Below are 12,652 nucleotides of genomic sequence, written 5' to 3'. Positions count from 1 at the left end.
CTCCCCACCTCGCAACCTCCGCTCTTCAAATTCTGCCCTCCTTATTGTCCCCCAAGCCCATCTACATTGTATGGGCGACAGGGCCTTCTCCTGCTATGCCCCCAAGCTCTGGAACTCTTTGCCCGAGGATATTAGAGAGTCACCTTCTCAAAACTCCTTCAAATCCAGACTCAAAACCTTCTTCTTCAGAAAAGCCTTTACTTAACTGGTTCCATTCTTCACCCCTCTGCTCTTCTTAATACCACCTTCCACGGTCTCCTCTATTGTTATTGTTGTATTGTTGTAATTATAATTATGTCCTATCTTGTGAAATCTTCTTATTTATTGTTATTGTCATCCTGTAAAGCGCTTTGAGAAGCCACCTTTAAAGGCGCTATATAAAATAAAATTTATTATTATTATATTATTATTATTTTATTAATGTGTCGCATTATTGACCTTATGGTCTACAGTTTATATCTCTTGACAAGAGTGCACAGAACCGCTGTTCAAAAACATAACGTAAACGTATGGCTTTCAGCTTCATCTGCAAAAAGACTTCTACAGAAATTATTTACAACCAAGACCTTTAATTTAAATACATATATAAGCATTTATTTTTTCTACAGTTAATGCATCAGAAGTACAGTACTTCCAATGGTAGGTCCATTGTATGTGTTCATTACATGCACTGCTAGACATTGGGTTCAAAGTGTCATTTTTCCCCCAGGTGTTCTACAGATGCCCTGGTTAAATCCTCCAACAAGTACAAGAAGGATTTCTAATGTGAAACATTTAAGTATGGAACATAACCCATAGGAGTTGTTTTACTTGTATTGCTTAAGAACAGCTGCTGTGCATCTGGCCTACTTAACGGCAGATAGGGACAACCGCTAGATTGGAAGAGTGTGCAATAGCACTAAAACACACTACAGAGTGCACGCCTGGTGCTGGAGCCTGGCAGGATTTTAGAGGTGTAAGTGTGCAATAGTGTAGAAATTCAGCATTTCCACAGTGAATCTGTTCTTAAAGAGTTTACACTTGATCTGTTGGCCACCTAAGTTGAATCTGTGTTTTTAAATTTAGGTTGTGGATTGAGAAGGGTGCCTTTGTAAGGCGCATTCCATCCCAAACTCTTAGAAACCTCTGACGCTGTACACTCAAGACATCGTTTTTGCTTGATAGAAATATGCAGCTACATTAACATCACCCATGAGACATGTCTGTCATGTCTCGCATGGAAAAAAAAAGTGGTACACAGATAGAATGAAAAGTCAACAGATTTATCTGTGCCGGATGCAGGTTTGGGATAAATTGTTAGGTTGGCATATTTGGGGATTGGCATTAGGAGCTGACAGAAGAGACAAAAGAGGATGGAGTAAAATTAAATGATCTTTATTAATATTTTAAGTGAATATCTTATGAACCCAAAATAACAAAAAAAGTATTGTCTTCACCTCCCTCCAGCCTGTTGTGCCAGTCATCACCCTCAGCAGCCTGCCTCTCTGGTATGTATAAGCTAGCAGCTCTCCTGGAAGCTGGTTTAAATCTCCCTTCAGTCTTTGACCACCAGCAGATCCAGACAAGGTGGGTTCTGGCTCTTGTCCCATTTCAGTGTATATGGCTTTCTTACATAATGTATGTGGTTCCTGAAGCTTCCTATGTAACTAACATATCTTATGACATTTCTTAGAATATTTTAATACTGAGCAACTTAAAAACAAATCAGAACATTCCAATACTGTTAGAAATTAACTACAGGATTATGTACAAATCTTAGTTTAATAAAAATGATGTAAAACCTGTTTTCTACATATATAACAATATAGACCACTCTACATAGTATGAGACTTTTGACACAGGATGTACACACAAACATACTAAGCATATCATTTTTTATTAAAATTTCCAGCTTTATGAAACAATTAAGAGTGGCTTCTCTCATGGTAGAAGTGACATTAATAAATTATACTTAGGAAAGCAAAAAACAATCATCAAAATTCAAAGCTGCACTCTATGGGAACTGTAAAAAATATTTCTCTGTTCACTTTTGCATCTGTCACACAGACCCTGGAGTAGGTTTCTCTATGGTGTAAGTCAAAGTAATTCAGCTTTCTGAAAAACTACCATTTCTCCAGAAATGTCAAAAAGTTAGTGAATTATACTACGCAGTTTTGACTACTCTCCAGATTTAGCATTGAAAAGACAAAACATTCATATTTGTAATATAAACAACACCTGAAGGGTTTAGACTTTCTGCAGGTAACACAGTGAGGTAAATATTGACAAAGTGATAAAAGTCATTCCAAAATATAGCTGATCGTCCTTATAAAAGCTGGAGACACTGAATTGTGGGTTGGTGAACAGCCGGAGAGCGTGGTGTTGTACACTCCAGACGGAAGTCCCTGCTCTCTGGACTGGCAGTTCACAGCCAGGCTTGGAAGCAAGGGGGGAGGTTAAGAGAACTTAGCCGCCTGCGGAGGGGGTCCCAGGAAGCCCCCTGCCTGTTTGGTGGCAGCCCTTGACGGAGCCAGACCCAGCATCTTCTGGATGTTCTGTAAAAGAAAGCAGACACCTGCAGCAAATCGACGCTACAAGGAAGACGAGTGGTCTGGGTGATGTATTTGAGCTAAAATGATACAAGTTAGGGTGGCTGCCCCAGATGACCCTTCCCTCAATGAAGTCTGCATGTTCTAGACTATTTGAACAAAGACTCAACAGGCAAGGCAGCATTGAGCTAACCGTATTTCGAATGAGAGAAGGGGGCTCCATAATAATTTAACTGTGCTCTGAAGTTAGCGCATGTTTGTTAGTGCTTGAAGGCCAAGAGGAAGCAGAGACAGGATTAACGTGATTTCCTTTTGAGAGACCAGTGATTGACTGTGTGGGGAAAAAAAAGCTTTTTCCCCTTTTCGGTACAAGGGGCTGGTCTTCCTGCCTTTCACAAACAAAGAACAGCCGGGCACAGCACTTTCCCTCTGGTCACAGGCTTTGGTCAAGTGCAGATGGATTCCTCACAACAGTTATGAAGCAAAGTAGGAAAGTTCCCTTTGTCTAAGGGGAAAATGCTAAGAACATTGACCAAGATAAGTGCATTTTCTGGGTCTGGAAACTGTTTCTGTAAAAAATCAGAAACAGATATCTTGTTTTCTCTAGGTTTCATAAAGGAATCCTTATCCCTTAATTGTAATCTGGGAAGACGTAAAACAAAAAGCATGATGTGCTTGCTTTTAGTATAACCCGCAAGTTCATACCACAATCTCCTCTATTGTATATTTGACATGACACATTCAAAAATTAACTATTGACAAAGGTTGCACTAAACTTGCAAATGATTATTAATGACTGTTTTAACATTGATATAAGGAATGGATATCAATCTGAATTCCTGAAATCTCACAGCTCTTTCTGGTTTCCATCCCTTCTGAAATCAAAGGTATGAAATGGGACCAAATGTCTGATTACCCACCAAACTCTGGGTCTCTCAGATACTAAAAGTTTAAGATTGAATGAAAACCTTTCAGTATTGGAATCTGCCACACCTGACTTCAAGACACTACAGCCCCGGAGCCAGGCCTGGACAATGAAATTCCAGGGGCACCTGGCTGCTGTGCTTACCTGCCTGATGGACATGGTGCACAGAATGTACAGGAAGATGAAGGAACAGTCAGTGTAGTCTTCACCCAGCAGGTTGCGGTGAGAGAGACCTTGGATGTAGGACAGGGGGACAAATGGCAACTTGGCTACTACTCGCCCATCAAATCTGCAAAGAAATAATTGCAGCAAATAATACCTGTGACAGCAGTATAAATGAAGGTGAAAAACTGCAACACTGTAACCAGGATATCAGTCTTTAGATTGAAATGCAGAGACAATACAAAGTAGAGGAAAGCTAGAACATGTTATTTTTGAACCAACAGGGTTTCAGCTGTCTAAAGCAATAATGTACAGAAAGGTGGAGCTGAGCAGGTGGCAGCACTCCAAGGTGGCAGGAGATTTACTCATCTCAAAGCCATTATCCATATCCAGACAAAGTGATATCTTCTTGGAAAAAATATCGGACAGAGGAAGTGGTTTAGCCCAAGGCTGCGAGACTGCAACTAAAATGGTAGCGAATGGGAATAAATCATGTTCGACTTTGATTTTTTTGTCAGGTGTGGTATCTGCAGCACAATATACTGCCCCAGCCTTTATAAAATACACAAGGGTACCAACAGATGGCCATCGCTTACAAAAAAGAAAACGGGAAGAGGTGACCTCCCATCACCCCAGAAAGGAACTTCCTTGGAAAATGAGAAGTGCCAAAGCAGGATACCCTCCTATCACACAAGCGTCTTTCGGCCTCTTTACTTTTCCTTTAAGCATGAAATGAATCTTTATCAGTTCCTTTGCAGCTGATGCATGCAGATGGAGATACCTACTTCAACTTCATTATTTTATCTACTCTTGTAATTTAAAAAGTGGCTAACTGTGTTACTTACATGGAGTTAAACATGCCCATCAGAGCGGTAAAGCAGAAGCCAATAGCAAACATGGACTTCATTCGTACCTGCAACCGAAGACAAAAGATTAATGCACCACTCATTCACAATTTTTTTAAAAGAAGAAAACATCTGAAAAGGAATAGTTTTCTAAAATATCATGGTATATTTTTCCACTACACTGCCCTAAGGCTTCCCTTTAGTTTTTTTAGGAAAACGTAGACAAATTTAGCAGTTTGGTTGCCAGTCCTACAAAAATAGCCTAAAGTGTAAAATTCTCTTTAGTTCAAGTAGCACAAAATAGGGATGACCATAGGTGACAATACCACTTGGAGCACTGAACAGTCCATGTGTTCAGAAAAGAGCGCAGGAACAAATAGCTCAACAGACAAAGGCTCTTCCGTCGAGTGCGGCTTGAATTCTCTGGCCCAGACATTCTCTGGTCGGACATTCTAGCCTGGATCGTGTCTCTTGTCTGGATTCCTCCAGCTGGCCGAGAGCTGCAGAGGGGGGTAGGGTTCAAATTTACTGGCCAGGCATAGCGTTGGTATCAGTTTCGGGACAAACCACTGATATGCTTGCAGTGATGTTAGCGAGAGACACACAGCTCTTCTTATTGGCAATAAGAAGAGCTCTGCAATCTGTCGAATGAATGAAGTCTCGAGGGGTGGGTATGGTGTTTGCCTACCCTCGGTCTCACAGGGGTTGCAGATGGGAGCCAAGACATTGAAGCAATTGGCAATTCCAAAGCAGGTGGGTATAAAATGAAGAATACAAAACTATGTATTCTTCTACCAAGATACTAGGTAAAGAGTTGGTTAATGGCCTAAAAATTGAAGCTGAACTGCATTTTTTCAATGTTCTGAGGAAGAACACAGAGGTTTATACAGAATCATCCATGGAAAGACTGGAGAAACCACTCAGTAACAATGAGATCAGCAGAAAGCCATACCATGGACAAGTCCCTATTGTTGTTCTTCAGTTTCTCCTCTTGTCTCTCTGCAGAAACATGCCAAACAAAAAAAGTAATTACAGAAAACTAATTACACATACATACTACGTCATAACATGCGAGTCTTGAGAATTGATGCAGAGGAATGTGAAACAGGTGTGATCTAGAACGCAAGAAGGTATGATATCATTGTACCTTATGTTGTGCTTTGTTAGTTTGTTGTGTTGAAGTTACTTCCTTCCCCTCTCTCAAACTATTGGCTGAAACTTAAATGCCTTATTTTTTCCGCAAACAAAAAGATCACAGCCAACTGTGTGTTAGGAGTTGTGTCAAGAAGTACAAGACCTAGTTATACCTATTTTCTTCTTCTGTTGTCGCCCAGCAGACTCTGTGATAGTCTCCTTCTTCTTCTCCACTGCAACGACAGGGGATCAGCTAAAGTTTGATAAACGTGTTTAATACACTTTATGGAACTTCATGTCAATGTGCACACTTCCCACTGATGTGCAAAACAAGACACATTGGCGTTCACCGAAATAAGCACCTAACATGCCCCCAGACAAAGGCATCCATCTTCATCAACATAAAGGAACAACTAAAAGGAAAGAAACATTTAGTGGAACGCCACTCACACTTTTTACTCTGTTTTTCCACTTCTGCCTTCAGTCTCTTGTACTTGTCCGTCCTATAGACCAGCACCCATGTTATGCCTGCAGACGGTAAGAAATATTACACCTGAAACATTTTTAAAAAAACAATAAAAAAGGTGAAACACCAGAAGAAGGCTTCACAGCCAAAACGTTGTGTCTCTGGAACAAATGTTCCCAATAGTGTCCTAATGGAGCATCTAGTACCTTACCACTGGCAGCTTAGCACTCTCCAGGAGACGACAAGCCTGCATTTATTTTAACTCAAAACTAATCTACCTAGAGTACAGATTATTGAATTACCAGACCAGCTAAATGTTTCTCAATTCACAACAACCAAATGGCTCTAGACAAGTTAATTCCCCATCCTTCTACTGCATATCTATCTAAATTCACCCATTCACAGTCCGATCATGCCAGCCAGACATGCAGTACAGCATCGCCGACATCAAGTATAAGATTAAGAATAAGATAACAAGATAATATCATGTTTCAATTAAGAACATCTGAAACTGAGTACTGATTACCCCCGCCAGTGCTTTGAAAAGTTTCTGCACTATCTCTCTATGAACAGCCTGACATTTTGCAATAGATTTCTAATTCAGCAATGCCTCATTCTTCGTGAAGGAAAGTAATGTATTTTTTTGGTATACAACTACTGTAAATCTTACAAACTGTACCATCTGGGTGTGGCAGGATTAAATACATAGGACCATCTTCTTAGAACTTTAACTTCCTTGCCAAGACACCACCTATTTGTTTCCTATTATGAAAACAACACAAAGCACTTGGAAGTGTCACAGGTCTCTTCCAGGATGATTACTGAATGAATGAATGTCTATGCTTCTTTTTGAGATTGTTCCATATAGGGTTGTTTATTCTTTACCAAAAATAAGGTGATATGATCTAAACATTTCATGAATACAACGTATAGTCTTGAATTTCCTTCCACAAGGTCATGTATGAGGCAAATTTAACATGCAACTTGAACATACCAAATGACTTTTGTTAACGCAGAATACATATACTGTGAATATTAGAATACAAAGACTGCGCTTTGTTGCTGTCAATGTGGGAAAAATAAAAAGATAAAAATTGACAATACAGAATGAGATTCCCTCGGCTTTGTAGATTTTAACTTCAACTATGCACCACAAACATAAGACAAACGCTCATCTGTACTTTGGTATGTTTCCACTCACATTTCAGTTCTTTTTCACTGTATATAACACTCAGACAATGTTCGTAACATTGCAGTAGCAACTAAACTTCAGCAAACCACTTATTTAGTTAAGCGAATACTCCTAAATAAATCCAACGGCACCCACCTATGCAACTCACTTTGCCTTACTTTGGAGAACACAGAAATAGAATGTCCAGACACCGCGGCAGTTAGCACTTACTAAAAGACATTTGTAGTTTTTAAATGTAATGGAGTTTCTATCAGCACTGGAATGACAACAATGCACTTGGAGATGTTTCAGTACCTCCAATCGTTATCCTGAATAGCTTTGTTAGCTAGTCTGTGGTCTGACATTTTGGCCAGGTCTTAAACATTGCAACAGCTTCCGCAAATGCAGCTATAGAGGCTTGGACACTCATAATTTGATGCTGATTATGTGCTTGATAGGTCAATATTAAGGGTGTTAAAAATCAGACTCCAACTTCTACAAATCCATATCCATTTAATCTTACTTTCTAAGATAATGGGGGAAAAAATACGAATGTAAGCTTGTTTTTTAGACAGAAAACTATAGTCATCTACTAATTAGTAAGGTGAGTAGCTGTATCAGCATGCGTAGGCTGCAAAGGAACAACTGATAGGTTTATTCCATGCTGAAAAGAGAAGAAGGAAAACGCAATGTTTCGGCCGTGGAGCCTTCTTGTGTTTTCTTTCTTCTCTTTTCAGCATGAAATAAACCTATCACTTGTTCCTTTGCTTACTAATTAGTCATTTTTTGTTGTGGGCATAGATTGGTTTATTGGTCATTCTTATGTCTTTCAATAAAAATAATGTGTGTAGCTATTTTTAAGGATTTAGCTACAAAAGCATTTTAGGATCATGAAGCATTAAATATTTCTGAAAACGTTGCCAATTAAAATACTGATACAAATCCTGGCATGGTTTCAAAACGGCATAAAGATTTATTAAGAGACTCCCACAAAGTCTGTCCTGGATCCCACTTTTTTCTATCTACTGTATAGTCACAATATTGCTCAGACAACAGGTAAATCTCATATCCACCTTTAATATATTTTTATCATTTTAAACTGAATTTGACCCACTTTATTCCTTTTGTGACAGATTTGTTGGTCCATTTCAATTAAACTCAGCAAGGTTTCGGAGAGATGATGAGAACGATTACAAGAGCAAATGAATGTGAAATGCATTTGACAGAAGTACTCAACTCAGATACTAAACTCTTTTCGGTTTTACCAATTCGGACCTTTTGACTGATACCGCTAGTTTATTTACTGTTTTCGATGTTTTTGTATCTGCACAAGGAAGTGCTCTTCTCACATGCCAACATTAAAACCACTTCTAAAACCACACTACTCCACAGCAATAGTTCTTCTGAGCACACAATAACTTTCGATGTGGTCCCCGTGTCCCAGATTTTCAGACGACAATGATACAGAAAATCTAGTATATTATACCGAAATACTATAAGTAAAGGCCCTTGAAAGTAAGTATTGTTGCAGCCACCAGACTAAGAAGATATCGGCAATCAAATGCTTCGGTCTGGGAATAGGTTTAACCAATCGCAAAGCTCCAAGTACCAGACTGGTCGAAATATAAACACGTTTTTAAATTTATGCTAAAAATAAACGTATCTCGGTGGTAGAACGATAATAATCTCAAACTAACATATTCAAGAAAAAGACACGACATGAAACAAAAGTTAACATGTCACAAAAATAAGGTGGGGGAGATGTAACTAAGGTGAGTTTCTGAACAAGAATTAGCCAAGTACAATAAAAATGATTTTTTTACTCACCTTCTGCCAACAGAGCAGTACAAACGGATATAAACACGATCAAAATCGTGTCAGCAAACATAGTACTCATGTTTGATAGATATGTTTTGATATACTTATATCTGATTTAGATCAAATGTACTCAATATTATATTTTATGATCACCGCCTCGACCTCAGGTGACTAAAGCAGAAAGATCTGAAATTGATTCGTCAGCACTGAAAACCTACTACAGAGTCTAACCGTAAAAAAGTAGATTGGCTGGGAGAGATGTATTGTGGGATAGCATTAGACACGTAGCTGGGGTTTGCCATTTGGTCCTTTGGCTAGGTGAAGGTGTAGGAGGGTTTGAGTACAGTATCTAGTAAAATCCAAGAGAAACATACTCTATAGTAGAATTGTTTTTTGTTATTTTTACAGCTTTTATCAGGGTTTCTTTTAAGCATTACAGGATATCATATTATGTCCTTGATAGTTCTTGTCGATGTTTGGATATCTCGTTCTTTCCGTCTGAGTACTCTGCAAGTGTATAACAAAGTAAATACAAAACGCCCCGAATAAATAAAAGCTTGGAAGGATATCAAAGTGAAAAGTAATGGGAAACTCTGCTCTAATTTGAGAAACCATCCAAAAATCCTTCTGGGCTTTCCTGTGGCATTTGAAAAATTATACCACTGGAAATGTTATCAAGCACAAAGAAGTCAGTGGAAGCATTAAACTAGTTTCTTTACAAAGCTATAGATAACTATACTCCTAACCAGTATTAAACAATGATGGATAATTAAGTTCTTTAGGTAATCTCATGATATTTAGCTATGCTACACATAAACTATATTGTGCTAAACTACATTTTTTTCACCATTAAATATATAATTACATATACAAAACCTGTAAGTTTGACATCATTAAGTAGAGAAAAGAAAAGGGTGGTGGCTGGAGGAGAGCGTTTGGAGAATAAATGAAGTTAGTGTTGTGTGTTACTCAGTAGTACATATTATTAATAATATTGTACAGAATGCAGGTTCTTGGGCTTCTGCCTTCGCTGCTCCTGTCCAGGTTCATCCTTTACCGCATGGTCTCAAACCTGGGTCGCCTGTGTTGCTCAACAGAGGTTTTGTCGGCTGAGCTACAGAAGACCAGTAGTAGCCACCTAATCACAGTTTGTTTTACATTTGTGGGTGATTTCTTGCACTGTAGCATCAATATAGCCATAAACAACACAAGGTTGTCTCTCTGTGGAATGTACACCCTGTACTGTCAACAAGCGCCATTCTCTGACAGAGTGAATAATAACCAATTCCTTTAATTTATATAGTGCTTTTGATCTCAAAGCATCTCACAGCAATTTACAAACAGACTTACACAAACAGAACCAACACGTAGCATATTAGGTGGAGAAATTACTCCAGCAATTGAGTTAAATGAACACTTCTGGGAGGCCATTTTGTGCAAATATTATCACTCCATGTTTACTACAACTGCCATGGAATCTTTAACAACTAAATAGTCATTACCTTAGGTTAGTTCTCCTTGGAATGATGACAGCTGCTTCAACACTGGAGCATTGTTTTAAAAAATTGTGCTGTGATGCCTCTGCTGTTGAATTGAACCCTGAGGTTCTACATGGAGTTGGTATGTTTTCACATGGATTTCCTCTGGGTGCTCTGGTTTCCTCCCAGAATCCAAAAACATACTAATATTTTTTTCTGGACAAATTGATGTCTCTGCGTGCCTGGCATTCCATTCTAGTTGCATCCCACCTTGTGCCCGTTGCTTACTGGGCTAGGGTCCGGCTCTCCAGCGACCCTGAATTGGATGATGGATGAATGGATATTCCACAGTGCCACCTCCTGGTCCACCTACACTGCTAACTGTTCTGGCCAGATCCAGTCTTGCTTGGCTTCTAAGATCTGACAGGATTAGGCAACAAAGTGATAACACTGATCTTGAGCCCAAGGAAAAATTGAAGATATTGTAGTAAACAGACAACAAGAAAATCTGTGATTTTGTTAGATGCTAAAGCTTCTACATACAGCATTTATAATAATAATAATAATAATAATAACTTTATTTTATATAGCGCCTTTAAAGGTGGCTTCTCAAAGCGCTTTACAGGATGACAATAACAATAAATAAGAAGAATACAACAATACATAAGAAGAATACTAAGGATAAGACACCATTACAATATATAGAGGAGACTGCGGATGTTTGTACTAAGAAGAGCAGAGGGGTGAAGAATGGAACCAGTTAAGTAAGCTTTTCTGAAGAAGAGGGTTTTGAGTCTGGATTTGAAGGAGTTTAGAGAAGGTGACTCTCTGATATCCTTGGGGAGAGAGTTCCAGAGCTTGGGGGCATAACAGGAGAAGGCCCTGTCACCCATACAATGTAGACGGGCTTGGGGGACAGTAAGGAGAGCAGAATTAGAAGAGCAAAGGTTGTGAGGTGGGGCGTAGGGCAATAATAGTTCAGACAGGTACTGAGGTGCCAAGCCACCTTATAGGTGAGCATGAGGATTTTAAAGGCTACACAGAATCTGACGGAAGCCAGTGCAAGGACTCCACGACAGGAGTAATGTGAACACTTGCACTAGACCTGGTCAGGATTCTGGCTGCTGAATTTTGGACATACTGCAGTTTGTTCAGAGTAGATTTAGATACCCCAGCAAGTAGAGCATTACAGTAGTCAATTCGAGAGAATACAAATGTGTTGATCAGCTTTTCAGCCACAGTTAATGATAGCATAGGGCGTAGTCTAGTGATATTTCTAAGGTGAAAAAAAGATGTTTTGACAGTATGCTGCACATATGGGTCGAATGTTAAGCCAGAATCGAATATAACCCCAAGGTTTTTCAATTTTGATTGAAGCTCAAGTACAGAGCCATCTACAGAAAGGGTTACAGGACTGGCTTTACGAAGTTGATGGGGGATACAAATAAGCATGACTCAAGTCTTGTCGCAGTTAAGATGAAGGAAGTTTTGAGTCATCCAAATTTGTATGTCAGAGGTGCAATTAGATAGAACAGAGACAGCCACATCAGTGTCAGGTTTGGTATGGATGTATATTTGAGTATTGTCAGCTTAAAAATGAAAGCTGAGGATTGAAATTTGAAATTTGCATGGATATGTGGAAGGCTTAGTACTTATTCAGTTTATGATTAAGATGCAATTATGATATTTACATTATTTTGAATTACAAATATGTATTACAAACATATAACTCCATTATGGAACATTAGAGCACCATACACTGTATCAAACATAAGAGATTATTACAGTGAATCTCCATTTCATATTCTATGTAACTTAAAATGCACATAAGAGTCAGTCTTTGTGCTTTAGAGTGGTTGCATTACAAGTACTGCATTCTAATTTTATGTTGTTCTAATGTTTTCAATAAATGGAACATGTACTGATACAACCTGGAGTGAATAATCTTGGAAAAAATATCCACTATTTATAAACCCTTTGTTAATAACTTATCTGTGTGCTGTACAGCACAATGATATGACATTAGTTATCTAATTCTTTAGTGTCAGTTCACAACTGGAAAATGTAATCCGAGTCCATTTACTTAAAATGTTTATTTTGTATCTAGATGCTAAAGATGATGAAG

At 38.7% G+C, this 12,652-nt stretch overlaps 1 protein-coding gene across 1 annotated transcript; it reads right to left on the bottom strand.

Moving 5' to 3' along the window:
• Positions 1–1,358: 1,358 nt before the first annotated feature.
• Positions 1,359–9,257, bottom strand: tmco1 (transmembrane and coiled-coil domains 1). The gene is made up of 7 exons (XM_006634833.3): positions 9,059–9,257; positions 6,045–6,122; positions 5,768–5,827; positions 5,413–5,459; positions 4,461–4,528; positions 3,598–3,742; positions 1,359–2,534 (listed from the first exon to the last, which is right to left on the bottom strand). The coding sequence occupies exons 1-7, from the start codon at positions 9,126–9,128 to the stop codon at positions 2,436–2,438; spliced, it is 567 nt and encodes a 188-aa protein (XP_006634896.1). The 5' UTR covers positions 9,129–9,257; the 3' UTR covers positions 1,359–2,435.
• Positions 9,258–12,652: the final 3,395 nt, after the last annotated feature.

The sequence above is a fragment of the Lepisosteus oculatus genome, chromosome 9 (genome assembly GCF_040954835.1).
Source record: "Lepisosteus oculatus isolate fLepOcu1 chromosome 9, fLepOcu1.hap2, whole genome shotgun sequence".
In the NCBI taxonomy this organism is placed as follows: Eukaryota; Metazoa; Chordata; class Actinopteri; order Semionotiformes; family Lepisosteidae; genus Lepisosteus; species Lepisosteus oculatus.
Note: the sequence above shows the minus strand (reverse complement) of the source record. Positions and strands in the feature narration are given on the sequence as shown.